Here is a 27440-nt window from a genome sequence, read left to right on the forward strand (position 1 = left end):
GTATCCTTTGCCTTCAACCCTTTTGTGTCAAGGAGAGTGGCAACCCTAAGTCTTTCCTCATTTTTACCAAATATAATTACTTCAGTTTTTTCTTTGTTCAGCTGAAGAAAATTTTGAGACATCCAGGTGTTGATTTGTTCTATACACTGACACATAGATTCAAGAGGACCATAGTTGTTTGGTGATAGAGCTAAGTAAATTTGTGTGTCATCTGCATAGCTATGATATGAAATCAAATTATTTTGAATGATTTGTCCAAGTGGGAGCATATAGAGGTTGAATAATAGTGGCCCCAAGATCGACCCCTGGGGAACACCACAGGTCAAGGACGTTGGTGTTGAGGTACAGTTTCCGATGGCAACAAAGAAGCTCCTTTCTTGTAGATATGATTTTAGCCAGCTGATAACTATGCCTGTAAATCCAACCCAGTGTTCTAGTCTGTGTAGTAAAATATTGTGATCAACAGTGTCAAATGCTGCACTAAGGTCCAGTAGCACTAGGACTGATGTTTTACCTGAATCTGTGTTGAGGCGTATGTCATTGGAAACTTTAATGAGAGCTGTTTCAGTGCTGTGATTTGCCCGAAAACCAGACTGAAAGTAATCAAAATACCCATTTGATGTTAGGAAGGTGGTTAATTGATTAAAGACTACTTTTTCAATAATTTTGCCAATAAAAGGTAGATTGGATATGGGCCTGTAATTGTTTAGCATGGAGGCATCCAGGTTATTCTTCTTGAGAAGTGGCTTTACAACAGCTGTTTTCAGTGACTTAGGAAAAGTGCCAGACAGCAATGATACATTTACAATTTGAAGGACATCTGCCGCTATGAGGGGAAAAACAGTTTTGAAGAAATTGGTAGGCAGAGTGTCTAAGACACATGTGGAAGGGCTGAGATTCTGTACCGTTTTTTCAAGTGTTTCGTAGTCTATCAAGCTGAACTCTGACATCAAGTTTAGTTTCCCTCTGTTTGTTGCTGGAAGTTCAGGTTGTTGAATTTGTAATTGAGCAGATATGTTAAGTCTGATTTTGTCAATTTTACCTTTAAAAAAAGATGAAAACTCATTGCATTTATTAGTTGAGAGAAGTTCAGGCGCTAATTGTGAGGGGGGATTTGTTAACTTATCAACAGTTGAAAATAGAATACGAGTGTTATTTGAACTTCTATTGATAATGTTAGAAAAGAAAGACTGTCTTGCTTTGCATATTTCAGAGTTATATGTGCGGAGCATCTCTTTATGGATTTCATAGTGGATCTGAAGTTTGTATTTACGCCATTTTCTTTCAGTCTTCCTACACTCTCTTTTTAGAAGTTTAACTGCTGGATTTTGCCTCCATGGTGCTTTCTGTTTGTCCTTAACTTTCTTGAATTGTAATGGAGCAATGTCATCCATAATGTTTGCCATTTTTGCATTAAAGTGATCAAATAAGTCTTCAGAGTCTGACAGTTGACTTGACTTTAGTGAGAGTGCTTGCTCAAAGAGAGCACTTGTCTGATCATTTATGATTCTCCTTTTTACCATCATAGCTGTGTTTTGAGTGTGTGGGGACATAGACACATCAAAGAACACGCAAAAATGATCAGATAAGGCCAGGTCTTTAACAGCTGTAGAGACATCGAGACCCTTTGTGATAACCAGGTCGAGGGTATGGCCGAGAGAGTGTGTTGGCCCCTGTACATGCTGTGTTAGGGAGAAAGTATCGATTAGTGCAATGAATTCCTTGGCATAATTGTTTTCAGGATTATCCACATGCAAGTTTAGATCCCCTGATATAATAAGACAGTCATACTCTATGCAAACAACTGATAGCAGTTCACCTAGCTCTTCAAGAAAAACTTTAGCTGAATGTTTTGGAGGCCTGTAAATTGTCAGTAATAAAATCTGAGGAGAAGACTTAATGCATGCACACAGATATTCAAATGAAGTAAAGTCACCGAATGACGACTGATTGCACTGAAAAGACGTCTTGAAAATTGTGGCTATCCCCCCACCTCTTTTATTTGCTCTGGTAGCACTCAAAAAACTGAAGTTTGGGGGAGCTGATTCGATGAGAGTAGCAGCACTGTTTGCTTGATCTAACCATGTCTCAGTTAAAAGTAAAAAATCAAGGTTGTGTGTGCAAATTAGATCATGAATTAAGAATGATTTGTTTGAAAGAGATCTGATATTTAGGAGTGCTAGTTTTGTTAGTTTAAGTGTTGGGGAAATATGATCCATGGGGGAAATCTGAGGTTGATGTGGTACGGGTAGGAGATTGGACTGGTTTACCCTATAAGCTCGATGCATTTGTGTTCTATTTCTTGTCAATACAGGAATAGAGAATGTCATGGGCTTACTGGGTCCCGGCATGTTCTCAAAACTACTGTCAGTACCATTTATATTGCAGGGGGTTGAAAATTGATCCAGAGTCTCCATCTGCCTGCTGAGGTTCTGGGAAGTTTGTTGCAGATGCTCCGCTTTCAGCATGTATTCCAGTAGTGTATTCCATGTTGTTGTGTCTTTGTGGTGACAAGGAGACGACGGAGGTGGGGAGGGGTATTGGTACTGGTGTTACAACATGACCCTTCCTTTCTGATATCCTCTCAGCAGCTTTGATAGGTGCTATCTCCTCATGCTCATCACATCCATTTGTTTGCTGAGATTCCAGGGAGTTTGACGCCAGTGATTGACTTTGAGTCATTTTAGCAGCACCCATCTTATCTTGTCCAGTGGACATGGCTTGGCATTGTTGAGCTGGTTGTTTATGTTTCTCCAAGGTCTGCATTTCAGTGGAGGCTAGCGGGTGGTTATCAGAGGGCCCCACAGCAGGGGAGGTTGGGCATATCTCTGTTTCAGCCTGTGCAGAGTGTTTTGGTTTAGCTGAGTTGTTGATGTCATCCGCTTGTTCCGTCTGTATGGCCACTGAGCGCTTATCAGAGGCTCGGCTCAAGGTTGGCAGAAAAAATGTTGGGTGCAGGAGAGAGAGGTGATAGTATTCGGTTAAGATCTTTGCCCCAGTCCAACTCAGCTCTGTGCTATTTGGTCTGAAGTATTCCCTGCGATTCCAAAAAAGGTTAAAATTGTCAATAAAATTCATCCCAACTGAAAAGCATGTTTTTGCGAGCCAGGTGTTTAAACTGAATAGTCTGGAAAATACAAAGCTTCCCTCTGCTGGGAGTGGGCCACTGATGAAAATTTGTATTCCAAGCTCATATAGGGCCGAGAAAAGTTCCTTGAAATCTTCTTTAACATACAGCTGTTCTCTGTAGATGTCATTTGCTCCAACATGCACAATGATGCGCTTGATAGTTGCATATTTTGACACCAGTTCTGCAAGCTTGTTTTTTGTGTCAGACACTGAAGCATTTGGGAAACAACATACAATCATCCTTTCCCCATTTATATGTCTCACAGCAAAGTCGCCTAGAACGAGGGTTGTGGGATGAATAGGGGTCGAGTGCTGCTTCTTGTCTGTGCCCATCTTTCTTTTGTTGTGGTTTGATCGCTGCCTGCTTTGGGTCTGTTCCCTGGGAAATTCCTCTCTCACGTCCCGGAGGCATTCAAATCTGTTCCATAGTGTTAGGGGCTGTGGGCTTCCCTTAGGACCACAAGCCCTGTAGTAGTTTGCTGATCTGTCTGTATTTCTGATACGAGGCCTGAAGTATACAACACAGCATTTGCTATTAGCCTAATTATTGGGATATCAACAAGCTGACACATTTGTTAAAGCATGCAGATAAATAGTTATTAGATTACAATCAAAAGAATGAGTATATCAACCAGACATAAAATAACTGAACAGAGAGATCTGATCTGTTTTTAATATCAATCAGGTGTCATCTGCAAATACAATAGATACAATACAAGTACAAATGCAATACAATGCACTAATGCAAAAACACAAACATATTCACAATGTAACAACACGATTCACATTCATATGAATTCACATTCACAAACATTCATATGAATTATTTATCTATGGTTTCTCAAAGTGATCACACTTTACTTGAGTAGCTACAGACAGACTACAGATGCTCCGATTATCAACAAACTACATGACATGTTATGGTTAAGGTCAGGGTTAGGGGTTGGGTTTGGTTAAGAGGTGATGTTAACTGCTACAACTGCTCTGATTGTTGCTATTTTCATATTTAGGCTGCTGCTTTATTTATTTGTTTTTTTGTTTTCTCACCAACACATTACTCTTTTTATTTAATGTTGACTTGATTCTTTTGGCATAATCATGCCTGTGTGTTCTCTGTGTATGGTTGTGTGTGTGTGTGTACCCCATAGGTCCAGCTGTGTAGTACACACACAGGGTGCTGATCAAACACTCTCATGAACCATTCAGCAACATCAACATGACATCAAAACACCGCTGTTGATTTTACACTTGTTCATTTTCCCTCCTCCTCCTCCTCTTCATGTGCTGTGCTTGTGATGGACATGTGTGGGGCTACTGGATCCCTCGAAACAAACACATGGCAAACACCATGGCAACGAGCTGCTGAGAAGCGCAGAGATATAGCCTGGCGAGCCAGACCCACATTAAAATGTAGGGTCTGGGCACTCACCGTTCACAGTGCTCAGTCCGCGGGGCGGGATAATCGGTTGTCTTTCAAATTCCCTCTGCACGCAATAGGACAGCGCTATGAGTCCCATGTGTTTTCCCACCAGCGGAGCTTAACTTATGTCACACTGTTGGCCAACAGCAACATCCATCTTCTTTGTTTTCAAGTAGCAGGGAATTCAAGCCAAACCGTTGCAACTCTGCCATCAATCATTATGTTAAGCCCGCCTAACGACTCTATACACGATTTGATTGGCCTGATAGAAGTTTAATTTTTCGAGCTCACAAGCCAACGGAGAGTTGCTAGACTAGCCCTGGAAGCAAATGTAATTTGCTGCCGCTAGGGTGCGTCTAGATTTCTAGGCTAACAGAGATATACACAGCAGTTACTAATTGGATTTCAGGTACACAGGCTACGAGCTCTGGGAGAAGCGCATACACAACATTTACTAATTGGATTTCAGGTACACACAAGCTATTCCGCATTCAAACATTTACTTGAATATAACACAACGTTTCGGTCTCAGAATATAACACTGAAACCGAAACGTTGTGTTATATTCAAATACATTTTTGCATGCGGAATGGACAGTGTGCGGGATCTCTTCTAAAACCACTGATTCACGACCCATGGTCATCTCCGATGCACCTATCCCCAAAAAAAGGTGTGCAAAAGCTTTGCCACTTTGAACTGAGGTACACACAGGCTAATTTAGCACAAATCAGTGTTTTTATTGCTCTTTCTGCGTGACCCTGCAGTGTGTTACATCATATTTTTTTATCATTAACAACTCTTTTGAAATGGTCCTTAGTCAAGATAGTAAAAACAAAGTACAAAATCTGCAAAAGTCTACAGTTTTCTGTTAGGCACATACTGTATGTGTGATGTGTGAGTAACTGCAGTACCACAAACTTCCACAAGAGGGCACTATCTGGCTCTGGAATCGTAAGAAACAATCACAGCACATTGACTGTTCAGGGTGTGCAAGTGAGAAACACCACTATCTGTACCTTTATGCACCACAATGGCCAGCCAAGTGGATATCCGTCTCTAAATACTCAACCACAGCTGAGTTGCAGCCCTGTACACAGGACTTAGTCTTTGTGTGTGTGTGTGTCTGTGTGCAGCTACTGCATGCTGGCCCAGTTCCTTAGCCACTACACTATCACTGTCCAGTATTATGACATAATAAAATGTATCATCATAATGTACAGTATCAATGCGATTTTAATACAAAATGCAGTGTGGATTACAAAAATTACATTAGGCCTACATTACATTAGGCATTTTTAACCAAAGCGACTAACAACATGGTAACAGTTTAAGTTTTAAAGCAATTTTCTCAACAATTTTAGGACAATTTCAAAATGGTACAGTACAGTAAGAATAGGTGTATCAGTGAGTGCTGTTTTTAAACAGTTGAGTGTCAGTTCAAGACAGGTGGTAAGTGCTAGCATCAGCAAGACTTGTTGTAAGTAGTGCTATGAGAGGAGATGTTCTCTAAAGAGCTGGGTCTTCAGGAGTTTTTTGAAAATGGAGAGGGATGTCCCTGCCCTTGTAGGAATTGGCAGTGTGTTCCACCAACGAGGAACAACAGATGAGAAAAGTTTAGATTTGCCTGAGCGTACCGGTAGTAGAGCTAGACGTCGTTCGTCTAAGGAGCGCAACGGTCTGCAGGTAAAGTATGTCTGTATGAGGGCAATCAAGAAGGTGGGAGCAGAACCGGAGACTACTTTGTACTGTAGGCAAGCGTTAGAGCCTTGAATTTGATGCGGGCCACCATAAGTAGCCAGTGTAGCTGGATGAGCAGCGGGGTAACATGTGCACTTTTGGGTTGGTTATAGACCAGGCGCGCGCCACGTTCTGGATCATCTGAAGGGGTTTCACTGTGCAGGCTAGGAGACCTGTCAGGAGGACGTTGCAGTAATCAAGTCGTGTGATTACTTTTTTATTGCCTGAACCAGGAGTTGGGTAGCATCTTGAGTCAAGTAAGTCCTGATTTTCCGTATGTTGTAGAGTGTGAAACGGCACGACCGGGCGACTGAGGCAACATGATCTGAGAAGGTTAGTTGGTTGTCGAGAACAACTCCTAGATTTCTTGCAGTCCTGGTAGGTGAGACAGACAGGGAGTCAAATTTGATGTTGATGTCGTGGTGTATGGTAGGTTTAGCTGGGAGGACTAGCAGTTCAGTTTTTGAGAGGTTCAGCTGGAGGTGATGTGCCTTCATCCATGTCTGAGAGGCAATCCGAGATCCGTGCTGAAACCAAGGGGTCATCAGGTGGAAAGGACAGATAGAGCTGTGTGTCGTCTCCATATCAGTGGTATGAGAAGCCATGCGAACGGATAATCTGTCCCAAGGAGGTGGTGTAGATCGCAAAGAGAAGGGGGCCCAGCACTGAGCCCTGGGGGACCCCTGTGGTGAGATAGTGAGGTGCAGATAGCTGTCCAAGCCATTATAGGTTAAACGAGCGTCCTGTGAGGTAGGATTCAAACCAGGAGAGAGCAGAACCGGAGATTCTCGTGCATACAATACAACATCTGATGACAATCGATTTATTTGATGTTATAGGCTAGACACTAAAAATGACCACAGATCTGAGCTGAAAGCCTAGTTTGACAAATACTGTATATCACATACTGTAACTGCTATCTTAGTATCACTTAACTTATACACCAGAGTCAAGGCTTTGTGAAGCCTCAATATGTCTAGATAGCCTAGATATGTCTAACGTGCTTCGTAGTATACCCCACAGATGAGCTGTTGGAGGTAAAGAGTGGTGTTGTTGACATATTCATCAACAGGTTGGTGTTTCAGATAATCCCCATGTGTGAAGAGGATGATGGCTCTGTCCCTTATTATGTTCTGCAGTGCTCTCTATAACCTCTCTAAAATGCAGATGTGTCTAGGGATTATTAATCATATTATACTAGAAACTGTTTCCCCTGCTCCTCTTACTAACACTTATACTTACTTATAAACCACTGCTTTGTGTTATGATGATGACAGCCCTAACCTCCCTATGATGTGTTTTTTTTTATCATTGTAGTGGTGCCTCCATGCAGTGCAGCGTACATATGTGGGGTCTGTATGTGATGTGGGTGATGTGATGTGGGGTCAGTATGTGATAAATAAACCAAAATTCCTTGTTTGATCAATTTAACCAGTGGCATCACTGAGTGACCAGATGGAGGATCTAATAAGCTCAAGGTCAGCCTTTGGCCTGGTTTGATGTCTCCATATCCATCCTCATCCCCCTACTCAGCAGGGGATGCGTTGCTCCCCCTTTCTAATACCCACTCCTCTGTTTTGTTGGTTGGCCTGGTTTACGTCACCTCCCCTCCCTTTCCCAGCATCCTCTCTGCCTCTATGACAAGAGGCAGGCGCTTTGATTCTCGGCTTGTAGCGCTGCCCTAGCGGCCAATTCAAACACCTCCCTGACGCCCTCCATCGTCTTCGCTGAGCACTCCATGTAGCCAAAGGCATCGATGCGAATGGCCATGTCCCAACCCTCCTCTTGTTTAACAGGTTCCTGGTTCCTCTTTGCTAGTTCCCGACGTGCATGCTCATCATTGCGCAGATCCTTCTTGTTGCCCACCAGAATGATGGGAGCATTCGGACAGAAGTGTTTGAGCTCCGGAGCCCACTTCTTTGAAATGCTCTCCAAACTGCTTGGCTTATCTATGGCAAAGCACATGAGTATGACGTCTGTGTCAGGGTAAGACAAGGGCCGCAGTCTGGGATACTCCTGCTGGCCTGCTGTGTTCCACAGATTAAGCTCCACCTCTTTCCCATCAACTTCAATGTTAGCAATATAATTTTCCAATACACGGGGGACATATATTTCAGGAAACTTGTCTTCAACGAAAGTTATACACAAACATCTTGTCCCACATCCAACATCGCCAACAGTGAGTAGCTTCTTCCGAATGGCCACCATTGTGGCTCGCATGACTCTTTGTCTCTCTTCGTACATCTCCTCAGTGAAGTGACCTCCTCCACTTCTCTTCACCATCTCATCTATTTTCTTCATCAGCTCCACAACTTGTGTGTGGTCTCTGCTGTTGTTGTTGAACACATGGTATCCTCCACCACAGCTCTTTATCACTTCCCTTAGTTTGGGGTGGGCAGAGTGCACATATTTATCAATAGTCTGACCATGCAGTTTATCACCGTGACTGAACAGGATCATTGTGTACTTTGCAGCTCTTTTCCCAAAGAGCTCCTGTAGGGTTCTGACTGCCTTCTGTTCATTCCTACTAAACGTCCCCACTGCAATCACCAGCAGGAATACATGGGGTCCTGGAGTGGAGTACTTCATACATTTCACTTTGACATTATCTGCATCTCTGTCTTTGTGTAAAATACCAGGCGTATCAATCACTTTAACTGGTCTCAGACTGCCCATACACACTCCTTCACATACTTGTGTGACTGAGTTATATGAATGAAATGCTTCTCTCCCCAGGATAGTGTTGCCCACAGCACTCTTTCCCACTCCAGTCTTTCCAACCAACACGATTCTCAGAGATGGACCTACAAACAACAAAATTCAATGAATTATGGGTATGCAATATGGGCAAAAGTAAATGAATAAATAAAACATGTTTAATATTATAAGTCTAGTACTAGTATATCATTCATGTCAATAGGATATAACATGTTCCTAAAAGAGGTCTTCACTATTTATTAAAAAACTGAAGCATTCACATAAAATAAAAAAAGAAAACACTTCACCAGACAATAGATGCACATAGTAAATTATAATCATGGAGTATTAAAATGATAGTTGAAATAGTCTACGTTATAAAATATATTGAGGGGTATCAGAGGGGGGACAGTCCAGTAGGCTAGATGTCTTTGGCAAGTACTAGGCTACAGACACAGGTGAAGAACAGTTGGCCTTAGCCAGAACTAGCACAAACAGATACAGTATGTACAGCAGGCATCAAAAGCAAGCAGACCAGACCAGACCTTAAAACTGGGCATTTACAGCTGTGAAGGTGATCCACACAATTATTTTTGGCAATTTCCGTAGACATCTAAAATGGGGTGGGATGATTGTATTGGGAGCACTGGGGTGTCAGGTGTGACTGTGTGTCCCACATAGTTTAGGTAGGAGGGCCCCATAGCAAGATTTTGCTTAGGGCCCTATATGGAGGTCTGAATCGGCACTTCCAAATGGTAATAGAGGAGTTGTGCTTAGAACTAATAAAAAAAACTTTAGGTTTTATCTAGGGACTGTCAATAATTTATTTTGTAATTGTGTTAAAAAGTCTTATTAAAAGATTCAGTGGTGTCCATGTACATACCTTTATAAATTATATCTCACCTGTCTTTAAGTGAACAGAAGCAGGCTGGCTCTTGACTCCATGTTGGAGCTGAGTGTAGACTCTAACAGTGTAGTCCGTTTCTTCTTCCAGGCCTGTGATGTCTGTGCTGCATGACTCAGTAAACATGGACTGTGGCTCAGTCCCCTCACTCTGGTAAGAGACCAGGAAGCTGTGTGGAGTCTGCTTCATCTCAGGAGACACCTCCCATCTGAGGTTAGCAGATGATGTAGTGATGGAGCTCACATCCAGACGCTCTGGGACTGGAATCTCTGGAAGGATTGAGAAGGTTGTTGTGCAATAAAATCATGAAGTTCAGCCATTTGGAAACATTTTTTGAAAACTTGCTTAAACGTCTTTGTGAAAACTGTATGATGTGTGGTTTTACAACTCCAATTCCAAAAAAGTTGAGACGTTGTGTAAAATGAAAATAAACAGAATGTGATCATCTGCAAATCTCGTAAACCCATATTTAGCTGCAAAAAGGACATAGACAATATATCAAATGTTGAAAATGACAAATTTTGACAACCTGCGAATTACTGTAAAGAGTAAGTGAGTGAATGAATTATTGTAGTGTCTTAACAATTGATATGATGCGCTCTAATTGAAGTGAAAATGTATCTGAAATATGTATTTGCATCCAACAATACTTTACCTATTTTAAAGATTTGGTTGCTTGGTTTGCTTTGGCGGCCGTTGTTCAGCACAGTGTACACACTGATGGTGTAATCTCCTCCAGGTTGTAGGCCAGTGAAGGTATAATTGGGGGAACCTCTGTGGACGGGTTCTATGCATTTCTGATTCTGAAGCTCCAGCAGGTAAGACATCTGGTCCACTCCGGCGGGTTTGGTCCACGTCAGAGAGGCCGTCAATGAGTTCAAATCCACAGTGAGATTCTCTGGTGGAGGAACCTCTGCAGAGAATATTGGGGACATGTGGAGGCATGTTGTAACATTGTGATCATCACATGGCTTTCACTACTCCACTTTATGACAAATAACGCTCACATCACTCACACTAATTTCAGTTAACATCTCAAGCATTAGTGCACATAAAATGCTGCATTGTATGTATACAGAGTAGGCTAGTTGGTTGACAAACATGGTAGGCTGTGGGGGGCCTATGAAATAGGCTACATCAGAATAATTCTGTATAGGCCAGCATTCTTTTACTGGGCTAAAATTACTATTAGGTCCCGGACAGTTGATTATCAAACAAGGTCTACCACATAGCTGTGCGTGGAAAGATTGCTGCATGGTGTTGCCACCTGCTTCACAAAGAGAATGAGTCTTGTTCTCACCTATTATTTATTCTCACCTGTGTGAACAGACCTCTCCACACATGAGCTCTGATAGCCATCTTCCCTGAGGGTGGTCACAGCAAAGTCATACTTCTCTCCTGGAGTCAGTTCTGTCACCATTAGACCCAAACTTGCCACTACCATGCTGTGCTGCTTTTCACCACCTCTCCAGGTCACTCTGAACCTGTGGGGTCCAGGAGCGCCCTCTGGTGGTGACCAGCTTAAGGACACAGAGTCTGGCTGCACTGAAGTGAACTGGATCTGCCCAGGAGGAGGAATATCTGGAAACACAGGAGAATGAGCCAGACTTCAGACCTCAGGATAATGATTTAAATACTAGGGCTGGAACACCAAAGCTGTGAATCCCCAGAAATGAAGGCTGTGCCCTATTGTTTCTGTAAGAATGATGAGGGGTCCAAGCAGGGCGGCTGTGGGAATCCTATTGTGTTTCCTGTGATTATTCCACATTATTGGTGGTCAACTCAGAATATGTTCTCAGAATATGTTCATCTGCATCTGGTTTAGTAATGCTGAGGCTTGCATAACAATGCAGTCTTGCTATAACTGGACAAGTTTGAGACATGACTCGGGTGAGTTCTGAACCCAGAGTCTCCTAGGCAGCAGGTGGAGAACCTTTGAGCTACGGACCAGCTCAGAGTTGAGAGTGTGAGAGTATATTAAAATGCATACATGCAGACGGTCAAAGTTTCAATTATTTTTTACTTTTCTAAAATTTGACCAAATTTTGATCATTGTGTAGGCTATGTTCATGAACCTTTGTTATGTTAGGGCCTTGTATGGTTAGATATAGGAAAGTCATAAGGGGTCACTTCCTTATAATGTTCATTGGGTGTTTTGTTTTTTTTTTCAAATATGGTTTGACAAATGAAAGTTTTTTGGATAATTATTTGTCAGCATTGTCTGTAGATGATGTACACCATAGCTGTCAACCCTCTCGTTTTTTCCGTGTTTCTCACGTATTTTAACTTTTTTCCCGCTGTCTTCCCCTTTTAATATTTTCCCGTAAACATCTCGTATTTTAACAATCTCATAACATAGCTCTACCATCGGACTTGTCATTCTCTGTACTGTTGTCCTGTTGCTACACCCTTGCTCTTCCAACGAAACAGATGTTTTCAAAGCATCGTTTTGCTTGCTTGAAGGCGACAGTGAGACTATTTAAGATGAAGGCGTGGTTGTCGTGAGAGCATGATTCAGTGGCACCTGCATAGTGTACGGCCGAACGCTGTGTGTATCGGCCTACCACTCAGCTACGAGTAGAGAAAGAATTCCCCCTGTTTGTATATTCACTCCAAGTTGGCCTACCATAACTTCCCAACTCTGCACTGTAGCCCATAAACTGCATGACAGGCTATTTATATGTTCTCTCTAAAATAACCAAATGCATTTGTTCAACTTTATGAAGAAGAATTACGCACTATAGGCTACTTGGAACGCACATATTTTGTTTGTGCAGGAGAGAGAATGACAGCGCACAGGGCCATCAATTAGGCTACAGAACTTTAACCTTCCTAGGGTTGTATAAAGTTGACCAAATTAATATAGGCTGTTGTTAGGCGTAAATAAAGTAGGCTACTTTGTTGTATTGTTTAGCTGACCAATGCACGAGCTTGCAATTATGAAACGGACTAATACTGCAACCCTTCCAACGTTGGGGGACGAATGTTGACATTTTCCCTTATTCTGCGTGAGAAACCCGGGAAATCTCCCTTATTTTCAAAGCTCAATGTTAACAGCTATGATGTACTGAGACTGAGATGAACTGCCTCAGACTAGTTTACTTTACTTTCAATTATTATGAAATTGTGAAAAAAGTTGACATCTCCACAGCAGAGGACGATTATTACGATTATATTATGACGATTATTATAGCGCCGCCTGTAGGTGCACAATACATTGTACAACAATGTTTTGGGATCTGAATCGAGACTAGGGTCTGTGACCATAGTGTGTAGTGTCCACTTTTAATGAGAACAAAAACAAGAGTTCCCACAGCTGTGCTGCTTGAACCCCTTATAATTATGAGCACAAAAACAATAGGATTCCTGCAGCTGTATTGCTTGGATCTAGCCTGGGTGCTAATTTAGCCCCGCCCACAACATTTGAGGTCGGGAAGTTCGGTCTGGCATTGCTCCGTTGCGGAGCAACTATGCTCGAACCAGCCAAACTGGGCTTTAAGAAGATGGACAGGTGAGCAACAGTGCCTCGTCTATCCCATCATCTGAGCACGCTTAGGTTGATTCTGTTTGTGACAAAAATGTGCTGTTTGCACGTTTATTTTTTAAACATTGCGACCAGGGGTGTGGCAATTAACAACCTAGGGAGGGGCCTGGCGCCTTGTCTAAAAATCGCTATCGTACACCACCTAAACCTGGTCAGAAGTCAATGGCGAGTTGTTCATATGCTATTTTAAGAGCGCATGTCAACAGTCATATTGGCAGGTGCACGCACCATCCTTCTATCATTCATGAACGCACACCAGCGCATGTCCATGCAAAGCATTACAAATTGCACGATTATAATGGGAAACATAATTAGAATAAAGATATTATGAAATACTGTACATCTCATGATGAGTAGTTATTCACCATCATTTGCAAATTGGTAATGATGGTTAAAAGTGATTAGGGGAGAGGTGAGAGACACGTATGGAGCACAGCTGAAGACGCAGTGTCACGAGATATAAGCAACTCCTCTGCAGGATAAATGTTGTTTTATTCAGTCATTTGAGCAATATTAGGGTAAGTGTTGCTTTTTCCAGCCTATGTTTTCGGTGGTAACCCATTGTCAGTCAATAGTAAAAAGTAACTGCATATAACTGTCTTGTCGTTGACTGACTCCTTGGTGAAGTTAGTTTCACTTTGCCAATGAGTTCAAATAATAGACAAGTGCAAATGCGTGAAGGCTATTATTTAGTATATTTTAGTAAAGCATGGTTTAAGAATGACCCCTTCAAATGCACCGTTGAATGCCAAAATACTGATGCATTTATTTGACATATCGCGCGTTGCGCCGTTAAAGGGAATGACAGATGTCATTCTCATTGGTTTAAAATTATGTTACGCCCCAAACACACCCATATGACTGATTAAAAAACCTAGGAACACCTTGTTGCGCCATGCGCTCCACGTTTGATAACGAAACCCCTCCCAATGTGAACTGGACATCCTACTAAATTTGAATAGACTTTTGACGAGTGACAATGCACTTTAGAATGTCATGATAGGGCCCATGTTGTTCTCTTGTTTGTTTATAATGATAATACTTACAGAAACAATAGGGCTTTGCACCTCTGGTGCTTGGGCCCTAATAAAATGTAACGTGCCGTGTAATTTAATTAATTGAGATAACATAATTGGGCGAACATATGGACATTAACTGAAATTCCACTGGATGGGCACTGGAGGGTCATTACTTCCTCTTTGCTGTGGCTCAGGCTGAAGATCCTCCAGCAGAAGAGGGTTATGCTTCTTAAGAGCCTCATAAAGCTTCTCTTGGGCCACACCTCCTTTCTTCTCCAGCATGGTTATGAGGGCAAAGTTCTTTTTTAGGCGGGTTGTGTTGCTTTCCACTTCCTCCCTCTCCGGGCAAGAGAGAACCCCGCCACACTCCAGGTGGTTTAGGATAGGATCAAGGACATGAAGACGCATCTCTAGCTCCCCCTTGTGTTTCTTAAAGAACTCTTGGCCTGATGCTGAAGAATGGTAATAAGAAAGAAGTTATGTGATTCGTTTGATAGTGCCTCTCTATGTATAATTCCAGTCTAAAAGGACAGGTTAGGCTACTCTTTAAATGATCATAGACATTGAAATGGATGAAAACATACCCTGCCTTCCCCATGCCAAACTGGCCATAGCTGTGACAGGGGCTCTGAAAACATCATATCAAAAACACTGTAAATATGAACAACTAAATAACAACTAAAATAAAACTAGAGCATTTTGCAAAGCAAAAACTACTAAATGTAAAACAAACTAAAACCAAACTGAAATCAAAAACTAAACTGAAAAACCACATGAATATTTTTTTTTTATATATTCATGCTTAAGATAAGTAAGCTAGCAGTACACTTCCATGCATTTATTTTTTGGGAAGGGGTCGATGGAAGGCATAGGAGATCCTCAAAAGAGGACTGCAGTCGGACGAGAGGGGGCATAGAGCTGGATCATGGAATTAAGATAACGTGCAGAATAAGTGTCCTGTGAGGGATATGAATTTCATTCTGGCTCCTCTATGAAGCCAAAAGAAGAGTATCTAACAGGAAGGAGGTGCTTATAACGTGCAGATAACATGCTAAGTTGTAGCAAGTTAACACGGCTGATCATGGTGTATGGCTATCGTGTTATCTTGCTACAGCAGTTGTCCAAGCCAGTAGGTCTTCAAAGTGTCATGGTTAAGTTTTCAAACGTTTCACTGACTGCTGACCAGGCTCTCTGTGGCCACCTCTATCTGTAGCCTAAAGTGAAGAAGCATTGCTCGTCTAAGAATAAATAAATAATAATTAAATGGGCGAGGATTGATCCCACTTTGACTAGCATGCAATAGCAATGGCATTAACCTGTTGTGCCACAAGAGAAGCACAAGTTTGCGGCACACTTGATGATCTCTCATGGCACACTAGTGTGCCCCGGCACAGTGGTTGAAAAACACTGCCCTACCTGATAGCCCCAAATATATTTGCATCTTTCTAAAACTGCTTTTCCATGTCTCACCTGCATAAAATATAGTATAAACACAGATATGTGTGCATTGACTTAGAATAAATGGGATTTACTGCCTGGTCGGGACAAATGAAACAGGTGTTTCAATCGTCCCCCCATAGACATTTAGCATTATAGGCTGTTTTGCATCCATTACAAACAAACATGCAATGTGAACGTCTGGGATTGGAGAGAGCACTAAATGCTCTACTGAATAAGCATGAAGTCAAACCTTTAAATGAAAAACACTCTTTAATAATAAAAAAAAATAAACCGCTAATGAAGTAAACTTGTGACCATCAAAAATCGTTTATCGCTTGTAACTACGTGATAACAGGACGGCATTTGGCTGAGCAACGGAGGTTAATATGCTCTATGTTTTGTCCAAATGATGTCTGTCTACTGTATCATCGTTGCACTCGGAGAAAACCGGAATGTTTCATTCGTCCCCCGTTTCAATCGTCCCGGTTGTACCCTAATGAAAGATAAGCTGATCAAGAATTTCCCTAGTAGCAGGTGTAGCAGATAGGGAGACCCTTGATGTCTGGAGTGACTTTGGAAGTGCAAGACTCAAAAATAGTCAAGCTATTTAAAATTTTCAAATAGGGAAGCACTAGCTGTTTGCTATGGTTTTGGAAGCACAACATTGAAGGCTCAATGACAGTAAAGCTAATTAATGTATTTGTATCCACTTTCGGTTTTGCACTTTGTAGACGGTCCCTAGACGCTCGGCTGAAAGCAGAATGCTCACAGGGATGCGTTTTATTTATCCACATACACGGTTCTTTCGGATGAAAAATGATGGTTGTAGCTTGTTGTCTACCCTACGGTTAGATAGAGCTCTCTATTGTGCAATGAAAACATTTCTCCTATGATTTATTGAACGTCAAAACGTGAATCTGCCAATTTCTGTCTAACTTTACCGAAGTCTTCAACTTTATTTTGAAGGTAGGCCACACAGACTAAAACATAATGGATGATGGGGTTCTTGCTATGGGTTCTTGTCATTGTCTTTGTTCATTACCACTGCATGCCCAGAATGTGTAGGCTAATTGACTTTGGACTTTGGACTAGGAAGTGATCCTTGGCATAACTTTTATCGCACTGGATATTTGAAAACATGAAAAGTAGACATAGGCTACTGCCAAGGCTGACCCCTGATCTTTTTTTTAATATAATTAAAGAATGTAAACAAGACATAGGCTAGCTTAAGACTCACCGCAAATCTCCCTTCTTCAACAGAAGACTGACGAGTGTCAGTAACCGATCTGTGGAGCTGATTGGCTAACATAGTCAGCTGACATTTATGGTCCTTCGCCGACCTTTGTAGGCCTAAATTCACTGCATATAAAACGTATATGAAAAAGAGTAGGCTATATGGGGGTGGGGGGTAGGGGAGGAAAAGGGTTTGTCAAATTTACTAAACCACAAAACATTAAATTAAACAAGCTCATGTTTTTCTTTCGAACACAATGTTATTACGTTGAACTGCCTTAAACACTAAACATTTCCTTTTTACTGATGAGTTGAGTAATAAGATGCAGCACCCTAGTTCCTCAATAGTAAAAATGGAAGTAGCCTACTTGTAGACAACACATCATTTGGTAGTACCCTAATTATTAGCAGGGTTCTAAATTAACACCCGCCAACCCGCCAAATGCGGGTTAAAATTCATTTTGGCGGGTGTTAATAAAAACTTACTACAATTGAAAAAAATATAATGTCCGCAACACTGCTTTTGACTCCCAATTATTTAATGCAACGTTTCGACCCTGGGTCTTCTCGAAACGTTGCATTAAATCATTGGGAGTCAAAAGCAGTGTTGCGGACATTATATTTTTTCAGTTGAGTATAGTTTTCTTTTGTCCTGCACCTGCCAGAAGGTGGGATGTGCACACTATAACTGTTTACTGAACGTTTAATAAAAACTTACTAGCCAGTTTGACCGGTGATGCATGAGGCATTACATGTACATGCATGATACACAATGCTCTGTTTTCGGTCATATATTCCCCGGCAGTAGCTACTTCCTACATTTCCCATGACCACTGTGCCGTAATGCTACGTCGGCTGCACGCAGTTTGCAGTGAAACCAGCGCGAGAGACCATGGAAACGAACGAAGCGTCTAGGCTACCAGAAAACACAAGGAATTAGAAGAACGAACGGAACCAGAGCAGGGAGCATAGACTGAAAGAGGAGTAAGTTAGCCAGTAAAGTAAAAAGTAGCCTACCTAACACATGTACATAACACAAATGAATGCATTTTATGCAATTGCAATTTATATTTGTATTTTGTATTTGGATATTTATAAATGTATGTATATGTATATATATCCTTTTATATATATTTAAATCATTTTGAGACAATTCTCACTCCATAGGTACCCGCCCACCAACATGTACGCGCATGAGAGCTCGTGCCCAACACGGATTTTCGTGCATGGAGCTGGTTCCAAATGCTCCATGCGGCGCCATACTTGAAAATGGCGTATGCTAACATGCCGAAGCTAATCTGCACGCTCTTGACCCCCTGTTCCACGAGCTGCACGAGCTGAAACACGCCCTCATGACGTCAGTTCAAAGACGTGATAGGGCCATTTGGGAGGAATGTCCTCATGACGATTATGACGGGAGGCTCATGCTGCTTCCTTATGTTGGAATATGCGAAAATAAACAGAAATCGAAGGGATACCTTCTTATACGTGATTTCTGCAACAATGGTAGGCTAGCCTACTGAAAACGTTTGGATATTCTGTTATTTTCTGCTGTTGGCTAAATAGATAGACACACATATAGGGGAAACACTTGATATTGAATTTATGTGCTACAATGCAGGCCTGTTAACTGTATGACAGCAGTGGTTTATTTAAACTACATCATAAGAATTTATTTCGTCAGTCATCATGCTCATTTTAATGAGTAAGAATGAAAGTTCTGCTGTGTTTATTGCAAACAACATTCCGCGATATCTCCCAGTTCCCAAAGGGTGCGTAGTAGGTGAAGGACTATGTTGTGAGGCAGAGTAAGTGAAGTAGGCCTATACTGATACTTTGGACTGTTCATTATTTGTGCTATTTTTGTTTGTTTTTGGTAGGGAAAAGTATTTTTTTGGTAGGGAAAAGTATTTTATTAGTGTTGCTATTTTTGAATATGGTGAAAATAAATCATTGGAATTAACAGAAGCTACATCCACCTCTCCTGCAAGTGCCTTTTTCTCCATTTCCACCTAAACTCACAATCCAACATGTGGGTTGACCACCCGGTCGCTCACACATGCAGATAAATAGTTATTAAATTACAATCAAAACAACCAGACATAAAAGAACTGAACAGAGAGATTTTATCTGTTTTTAATATCAATCAGGTGTCATCTGCAAATACAACAGATGCAATACAAGTAGGCTACAAATGCAATACAATGCACTTATGCAAAAACACAAACATTCACAATGTAACAACATGATTCACAAGATAAATCAAATTTACAATCACATTCATATTAATTATTTATCTATGGTTTCGTAAAGTGATCACACTTTACTTTGAGCTACAGACTACAGGTGCTCCGCTAATCAACAAACTACATGACATGTTATGGTTAAGGTCAGGGTTAGGGGTAGGGTTTGGTTATGGTGATGTTAACTGCTACAACTGCTCGATTGTTGCTATTTTCATATTTAGGCTGCTGCTTTATTTATTTGTTTTTTTTTTGTTTGCTCACCAACACGTTACTTAGTCTTTTTATTGACTTGGATTCTTTTGGCATAATTATGCTTGTGTGTTCTCTGCATGGTTGTGTGTGTGTGTGTACCCCATAGGTCCAGCTGTGAAGTACACACACAGGGTGCTGATCACACACTCTCATGAACCATTCAGCAACATCAACATGCAACATCAAAACACTGCTGTTGATTTTACTCTTGTTCTTTTTCCCTCCTCCTCCTCCTCTTCATGTGCTGTGCTTGTGATGGACATGTGTGGGGCTACTGGATCCCTCGAAACAAACACATGGCAAACACCATGGCAAAGAGCTGCAGGGAAGCATAGAGATATACACTTCCATTTCAGGTACATACAGGCTAATATACCACTATATCACCACAAATCACTGTATTCATTAAGGTCTTTCTGCATGACCCTGCAGTGTGTTACATATTTTTATCATTAACAACTCATTTGAAATGGTCCTTAGTCAAGGAAGTAAAAACAAAGTACAAAGTTCGCAAATACAGTTTTCTGGTTGCCATATACTGTATGTAACTGCAGCACCACAAACTTCCACAAGAGGGAATTATCTGACTGTGGAATCATAAGTTACAATCACAGCACATTGACTGCTGGCCCAGTTCCTTAGCCACTACACTACCACCGTCCAGAATTATGACATAAGATGCATCATCATAATGTATCAATGTGATTTGAATACATGCACATATGTGGATTACAAACATGTACATGTAAATACACAAATTATTATTTGACATAGGCCTACACAATAACACAATAAAACACAAAAATAAATGTACTAATAAGTAAGTATAAGTATATATATCTTTTGATCCCGTGAGGGAAATTTGGTCTCTGATATCCCAATCCATCCCAATTTATCCCAATCCATGAATTAGTGAAACACACTCAGCACAGAGCGAACACACAGTGAGGTGAAGCACACACTAATCCCGGCACAGTGAGCTGCCTGCAACAACAGCGGCGCTCGGGGAGCAGTGAGGGGTTAGGTGCCTTGCTCAAGGGCATTTCAGTCATGCCTACTGGTTGGGGTTAGAACCCGCAGGTTCCAAGTTTGAAGCGCTAACCAGTATGCCACGGCTGCTCAATAATACCAAGCCAAGTAAGATCTATTTCATTCAAATTCATTATATAGTTTACATGAACACAGCAATTACCCAATAACACAACTGTTGTTCTTCCAAGGGTCATGTTCTGGGCAGATCTGAACTGTCAGTCTCCTGCACCAGTGTGCTTACCTTCCTCATGAGCTCTCTCACCTGCTGATCCTCCATCTTATTATCTCTCTCTCTCTCTCTCTCTCTCAAGCAGGAATGTCACACACACATATAACAGGGTCTCTCATACACAGCTTACAAAATGCAAAACAAGCAGTGCTGTAGGCTACTCATGTAAGCTCACACAACAGGGGTTACACACTCACTCAGTTCAGGCAAAGCAGAATAAGCAGCTGGGGGGTCTCTCACACACTCGGTTGAGTGGTCAGCACTCTTATTCATTACTATGGATTGTCTTGCCAGGATCTGCCAGGTGACGGACTGAAGCAGCCAATGGCCGTCTTAATCAGCGAGGCAGACACCAGGGTTCTCATTGAAGGCACAGAGGTCCTCAGTAACATGCTTTCAACTGCAGCTGCTGTACTGTAGCAGTGCATGTTTGGACTGACATATGCTCTTCAACTGCAGCTGCTGTACTGTAGCAGTGCATGTTTGGACTGACATATGCTCTGAACCTCAAATACCCCAAAGGACTGAAATTCACGTTTGAGTTTTTTTTTTTTCAGAAAGTCTTAATGGAACTTGGCATTGGAATGGTTTGGCAGACCATTGTGGATGTTACAAGGTAAGAAGCACAATTTAAAACGAGTTTCTTGTCCTCTTACCGGACGGTAGTCCCAATGTTGAAAGGTTTGTTTTCCGCCTGGGGATGCTATGGGGAGTGGGGAAAGTCACCATTTTCACCGGAACAGGTCATTTAACCACCCAAATAATTTTAACGGGTTTATTAAGTTGAAATAGTTGCCAAGTTCTCCCTTAAAATATTGATTTACACCAAATTCAGAAAAGTTTTAAATTAGTTTGAACTGAATGGTTTCTATATATACTCTTTTGATCATGTGAGATAAATTTGGTCTAATGCATTTATCCCAATCCGTGAATTAGTGAAACACACTCAGCACACAGTGAACACACAGTGAGGTGAAGCACACAATAATCCCGATGCAGTGAGCTGCCTGCTGCAACAGCTAACCAGTAGGCCATGGCTGCCCTTAAACATTAGGACATCTGAACATTAGGTCAGTGTAAAATATTTATTGATTGATTACTTCAATGGTATTAAGTAAATCCATTTTTTCCACTTTTTACAGTGAATGTGCAATATACTAAAAACCTCTGTAGTTCACAGAGGGCTGTTACAGTAACGGATGTTTTAGATTATGTGTCCCATTTGGATGTTGCATAGACATTGAAGACAAACACTGACAGACACATCACAATAAGCATATGATTACTGTTGTCCTACCAATATAACAACTTCATTCAACTAACTAACCACAGATCCACAGACATATCATAGAATCAGTTGATGCATGTTCAAATTATCTAGTCTTCAAAAATAAGTATTTTCCACCACAGCTTCGCATCACTTCCTTCAGTTTATCATTTGACAATCGTCTGATCATCCATCAGCACAATCCAGAAATCTGGACAGTCCAAGCACAGACTCAAGTAATCTTAGATCTGTTCAATCCATTTTTAAGCATGACATTGACAAGAGTAAAAAACCTTCACATACAACAACTTAATTAGTTAATTAGCATCACTGAGGCAAGATGGAGGATGTATTAAGCTCAAAGTCAGCCTAGTTAGCATGGCAGACATGGTGGGTCCAGTCAGGATGGCCAGACTGAAGGATGCAGTGTCCCTGGGAGTACTCAAATATCGGCCCTTCTGCGTCTCATGGTTTTGCTTCCTACTCTCCTGCCTTGTAACGTGACTAATCTGAATTTTTATTCAAAATGTAAAGATTAAATTGTCTCTGGGGTGCCAGGCAGTATTTACTGCCAATTCAAGCTTAAGACACAGTTACAGCTAGCCTATCACAAATCAAATCCCTGAGCATGAGCAACGCTCCCCGTTTCTAATAACTACTCCTTGGGTTTGTTGGTTGGCCTGGTTCACGCCCCATGTCCCTCCCTTTCCTAACATCCTCTCGTCTTCTATGACACGGGGCAGGTACTTTTTTTGCTGGGCTTCTTGGCTTGCAGCGCTGCCCTGGTGGCAAATTCCAACACCTCAAGGAGGCCCTCCTTCATCTTGACTGAGCACTCCATGTAGCCAAAGGCATTGAGGCGAATGGCCATGTCCTGGCCCTCCTCTTCTTTAACAGGTTTCTGTTTATTCTTTGCTAGTTGCTGTAGTGAGTACTCATCGTTGCGCAGATCCTTCTTGTTACCCACCAGAATGATGGGAGCGTTTGGACAAAAGTGTTTGACCTCTGGAATGAACTTCTTTGGAATGCTCTCCAAGGTGTCTCGTTGAACTATAGAGAAAAAGATGAGAATGGCATCTGTGTTGGGGTAGGACATGGGCCGCAGTATGTCATAGTCATCCATGCCATTTGTGCCCCTAAGCTCCAGCTGCACCTGTTTCCCATCAACTTCAATGGGAACTTCACAGTGATCAAATATCACGGGAACCCAATCTTCAGGAAACTTGTTTTCCCGGAAAAATCTAAGAAAACTACCCTTCCCAGAACAAGGACCGCCAACAACCACTAACTTCAACTGGATCATTTTCAGTTCAGAAGCCCTCGCCTCTTCGTACATCTCCTCAGTGAAGTGACCTCCCCCATTTCTCTTCACCATCTCATCTATTTTCTTCATCAGCTCCACAACTTGTGTGTGATCTCTGCTGTTGTTGTTGAACACATGGTATCGTCCACCACAGCTCTTTATCACTTCCTTCAATTCAGGGTGGGCAGAGTGCACATATTCATCAATAGTCTGACCATGCAGTTTATCACTGTGAGTGAACAGGACCATTGTGTACTTAGCAGCTCTTTCCCCAAAGAGTTCCTGTAGGGCTCTTACTGTCTTCTGTTCATTCCTACTGAACTTCCCCACTGCAGTCACCAGCAGGAATACATGGGGTCCTGGAGACGAGTATGTCAAACATTTCACTTTAACATCATATACATCTCTGTCTTTGTGTAAAATACCAGGCGTATCAATCACTTTAACTGGTCTCGGACTGCCCATACACACTCCTTCACATACTTGTGTGACTGAGTTATTTGAGCAAAATGCTTCTCTCCCCAGGATAGTGTTGCCAACAGCACTCTTTCCCACTCCAGTCTTTCCAACCAACACGATTCTCAGAGATGGACCTACAGTATAAACAACACAACACAATTTAGTGAATTATGGGTATGCAATATGGGCAAAAATAAATACATGTTTAATATTACTGGCCATTTATAGCTGTGAAGGTGATTCACACAATTATTTTTGGCAATTTCCGTAGACATCTAAAATGGGGTGGGATGATTGTATTGGGAGCACTGGGGTGTCAGGTGCGACTTTAAAAACAGATGCTTACATTTTGGCCCACAGTTTAGGTAGGAGGGCTCCATAGCAAGATTTTGCTTAGGGCACTATATGGAGGTCTGAATCTGCACTTCCAAATGGTAATAGGAGTTGTGCTTAGCACTAATAATAAAAACTTTAGGTTTTATCTAGGGACTGTTCTGTTATCCAAAGTCTTCTTCTTTTTATTATTCTTCTAACCAAAATTTCTGCATCTAATTCAGCTTCAACCGTTTAATGTAGAAACTTCGTTCAAACTTTGTAACGTAGGTTTTGAAAAGGACACTTGAGCAATGTAGTTTTTGTACTTTATACTTTTTGAGATATTAACAAAAAACAAGCTTATTTTTCCCCATAGACTTTGCATTAGCATTGACATCATAAAAGGGCTATAAACGACTTAGAATGCCATCAACTGCACTGTGCACTCTCACTGACTGCAGCAAATTCAATGGAACCTCTTCTTTGTGTCTCTCTCCATTGAACTGGATAGCTCACTTTTCTCTTCCTCACTTTCTTTCGCTTCTTTTTCTTCACCTCATCTATTAAACTATCTGTCTATCAACATCCATTAAACTATCTACCTATGCACATCTATTAGTTCACTATTAAATAATCTAAACTACTCAACTATTGAACTGTTCAGCTATTCCAACTGTCAGTTGTCATCAACTATGACTCCCGCCAACAGTTTTCTCTGCCTTCAAAATAAAAGTCCTCACTACAATAACTCTCTATTAAATAATTTAACAATTTAAACTATCCAACTGTTCAACTAGTCATTAAGTTTTTAGCTTTTTTTTAATTACGAAACTAGACACTCTAACACACCTTATATGTGATTTTGGGAACTCTGTGATGAATGGAAATGAAATATATGACGATCGAAAACTCATGAAAACGCACAATCTAGACATTTTATCTGGACATTTAATCTTAAAACTCTGCTTTTGATGGTTGCCGCTTTGGGTTGAATCAGTGACACATGCACATCAGGTCAAAACCAGGCCATTTTCATGGGTTTATCACTAGGTGGCAGTCTCGCCAGGTCTCGCTAGGTCACTTCCCGGAAACTTTACAGGCAATACTTCATATATCATCAAAGACGCTACATCTCCATTTCTAGAAATAAAACAGGGATTTTGATGAAAACTAGCCACTGTTTAGCTTGGGATTTCTTAGGAACAGAGGCATGTAGAAATAAACGGTTTGTACCCACTGAGAGCTTAAAGTCTCACCTTTCAAACAAGCCATAGTATGTGTCCATAGCTATAACATAGAATACGCTGTGGCTCTACAAAAATCGTCAACAATGATCAAGATTGCTGGCACTCTGGGCCAAAGCTTCCAAAAACAGTGCGGCATTCAATGAGTTAAAGGTTGTATCAGCGATTTCAGGCCCAAAAAAGGCCTAAACACAAATGATCACATTCATCTATTCTCTCCTAACGATCTGCTAGCTCTCTGCCCCATAAGCAGGCCGTCAAAAAAAAACACGTCTCTGTAGGTAGCCTAGGCTCCGAGATTTGTACACAAAAGCAATTGCTACCAACAAGGGTTGGCAACCCACTCAAAGGCAAAATAAAGCATTTCAACCAATAACCGACGAGATGCACGTTTAGGAGAGTTTTAATTGCACGGGAGGGAGGGGGAGGGAGTAGCGAGCAAGCTCTCTGTTTTGTTTGAACATCAACAGAAGTGACGTATCCCCGCTATCGCTGATACAACCTTTAAATAATTTAACTATTTAAGGCGAGACACGGCAGGTGAAAACATCGCTTTTTCATGCACTGGTCAATTTCGAGATTCTGGGCTAATTTGCTACCTTAGTATGTATTCTTCCACACTACTACAACAACAAAGTCCGATTTCCACATTTAGGTGTTTATTTCATCACATTTTGTTTACTCGCGCCTGTATATTTCTCCTAAATTCACCAAAAGTTAGCCTTCTAACGTTTCATGCTCTACCGCGTCCGTGATATGAAACATATCATGTGTAGTACCGTTGGAAAGCTCTGTTTTTCCTGCATGACGTTGTGCAATCCAAATATGGACACTTCCTTTGTATCCGCAACCAATCGCGAAAGTTTAACGGCGAGTCTAGGCTGAGAACAGAATCTTATTGGCTGTGTTCCAAGGCTGTTTTCTCATTTTTTTTTTCTCAATTTCCAGTGGAAACATCTCAGCCTATGTAGCACCTATGTACACCAAACTTTCCAGTTATACGCTTAGAGTAGTATTCTGAAGATATTTACAGAGGGATTTGTTAATAAATCATTCCTGGCCTGATTTATGTGACATTTTAATAAAAAATATGGCAAAAATCGATTTTTTAAGGCTATGGACAGTATATTTTGATTTCCTAGGTAATGAAAGCAGATATCCTGAAATCCCTCTGTAATTTTATTTTCATCTTATATAATTTTTTTAATAATTTTGTACCTGGCTTTATCATATATCCAGATCTATCTACCGAAAATATATGCAAAATCGTGCATATTTAATGAGATAATGCCTATTTGTTCATACTTGTGTAAGTAATCAACTGAGGAAGTTTCATGGTGATGTCTATTATTTTACAATTTTACCCTACTCACCTGTAGTGTCTCGCCTTAAACTATTCAACTATAACTAACTGTTCAGCCATTCCAACTGTCAGTTGTCATCAACTATCACTCCCAACAACTGTTTCCCCTGACCACAACTGTTCCCAAATAAAAGTTTGTTTTGCATTATGCTGTATGTTAATATATGTTTTGCATTTTCATGCACTGGTAATTCCTCGGAATTACATTTTCTAGTTTATTTTGTAATTGTGTTAAAAAGTCTTAACAGAAGATTTAGTGGTGCCCATGTACATATTTATAAATAATATCTCACCTGTCTTTAAGTGAACAGAAGCAGGCTGGCTCTTTCCTCCATGTTGGAGCTGAGTGTAGACTCTAACAGTGTAGTCCGTTTCTGGTTTCAGGCCTGTGGTGTCTGCGCTGCATGACTCAGTAAACATGGACTGTGGCTCAGTCCCTTCACTCTGATAAGAGACCAGGAATCTGCGTGGAGTCTGCTTCATCTCAGGATGCACCCCCCAGCTGAGGCTAGCAGATGATTTAGTGATGGAGCTCACAGCCAGACATTCTGGGACTGGAATCTCTGGAAGGATTGAGAAGGTTGTTGTGCAATAAAATCATGAAGTT

At 41.3% G+C, this 27440-nt stretch overlaps 1 protein-coding gene and 2 long non-coding RNA genes across 13 annotated transcripts in view; 2 read left to right on the forward strand and 1 right to left on the reverse strand.

Annotated features, from left to right (window-relative positions):
• Positions 1 to 7339: 7339 nt before the first annotated feature.
• LOC121694874 overlaps positions 7340 to 27440 on the reverse strand; it is a 39065-nt gene continuing 18964 nt past the window's right edge. Inside the window, exons 1-7 of one of the 11 annotated variants that reach the window (XM_042075260.1) lie at positions 17128 to 17188; positions 15035 to 15078; positions 14624 to 14902; positions 11205 to 11468; positions 10543 to 10800; positions 9887 to 10156; positions 7340 to 9090 (exon numbers count right to left, since the gene is read on the reverse strand). In XM_042075260.1, the coding sequence (XP_041931194.1) occupies positions 7922 to 9090; positions 9887 to 10156; positions 10543 to 10800; positions 11205 to 11468; positions 14624 to 14902; positions 15035 to 15062 (2268 nt within the window). In that variant the 5' untranslated portion in view covers positions 15063 to 15078; positions 17128 to 17188 and the 3' untranslated portion in view covers positions 7340 to 7921. The other 10 variants (XM_042075267.1, XM_042075266.1, XM_042075261.1 and 7 more) reach the window with 10 other exon arrangements.
• On the forward strand, positions 18896 to 27340 carry LOC121694906. The gene is made up of 3 exons (XR_006025942.1): positions 18896 to 19977; positions 21440 to 21498; positions 27218 to 27340. It is a non-coding gene; the product is annotated as an uncharacterized LOC121694906 (long non-coding RNA).
• On the forward strand, positions 22019 to 24522 carry LOC121694909. The gene is made up of 3 exons (XR_006025946.1): positions 22019 to 22029; positions 23978 to 23983; positions 24398 to 24522. It is a non-coding gene; the product is annotated as an uncharacterized LOC121694909 (long non-coding RNA).

The sequence above is a fragment of the Alosa sapidissima genome, chromosome 20 (genome assembly GCF_018492685.1).
Source record: "Alosa sapidissima isolate fAloSap1 chromosome 20, fAloSap1.pri, whole genome shotgun sequence".
NCBI lineage: Eukaryota > Metazoa > Chordata > Actinopteri > Clupeiformes > Clupeidae > Alosa > Alosa sapidissima.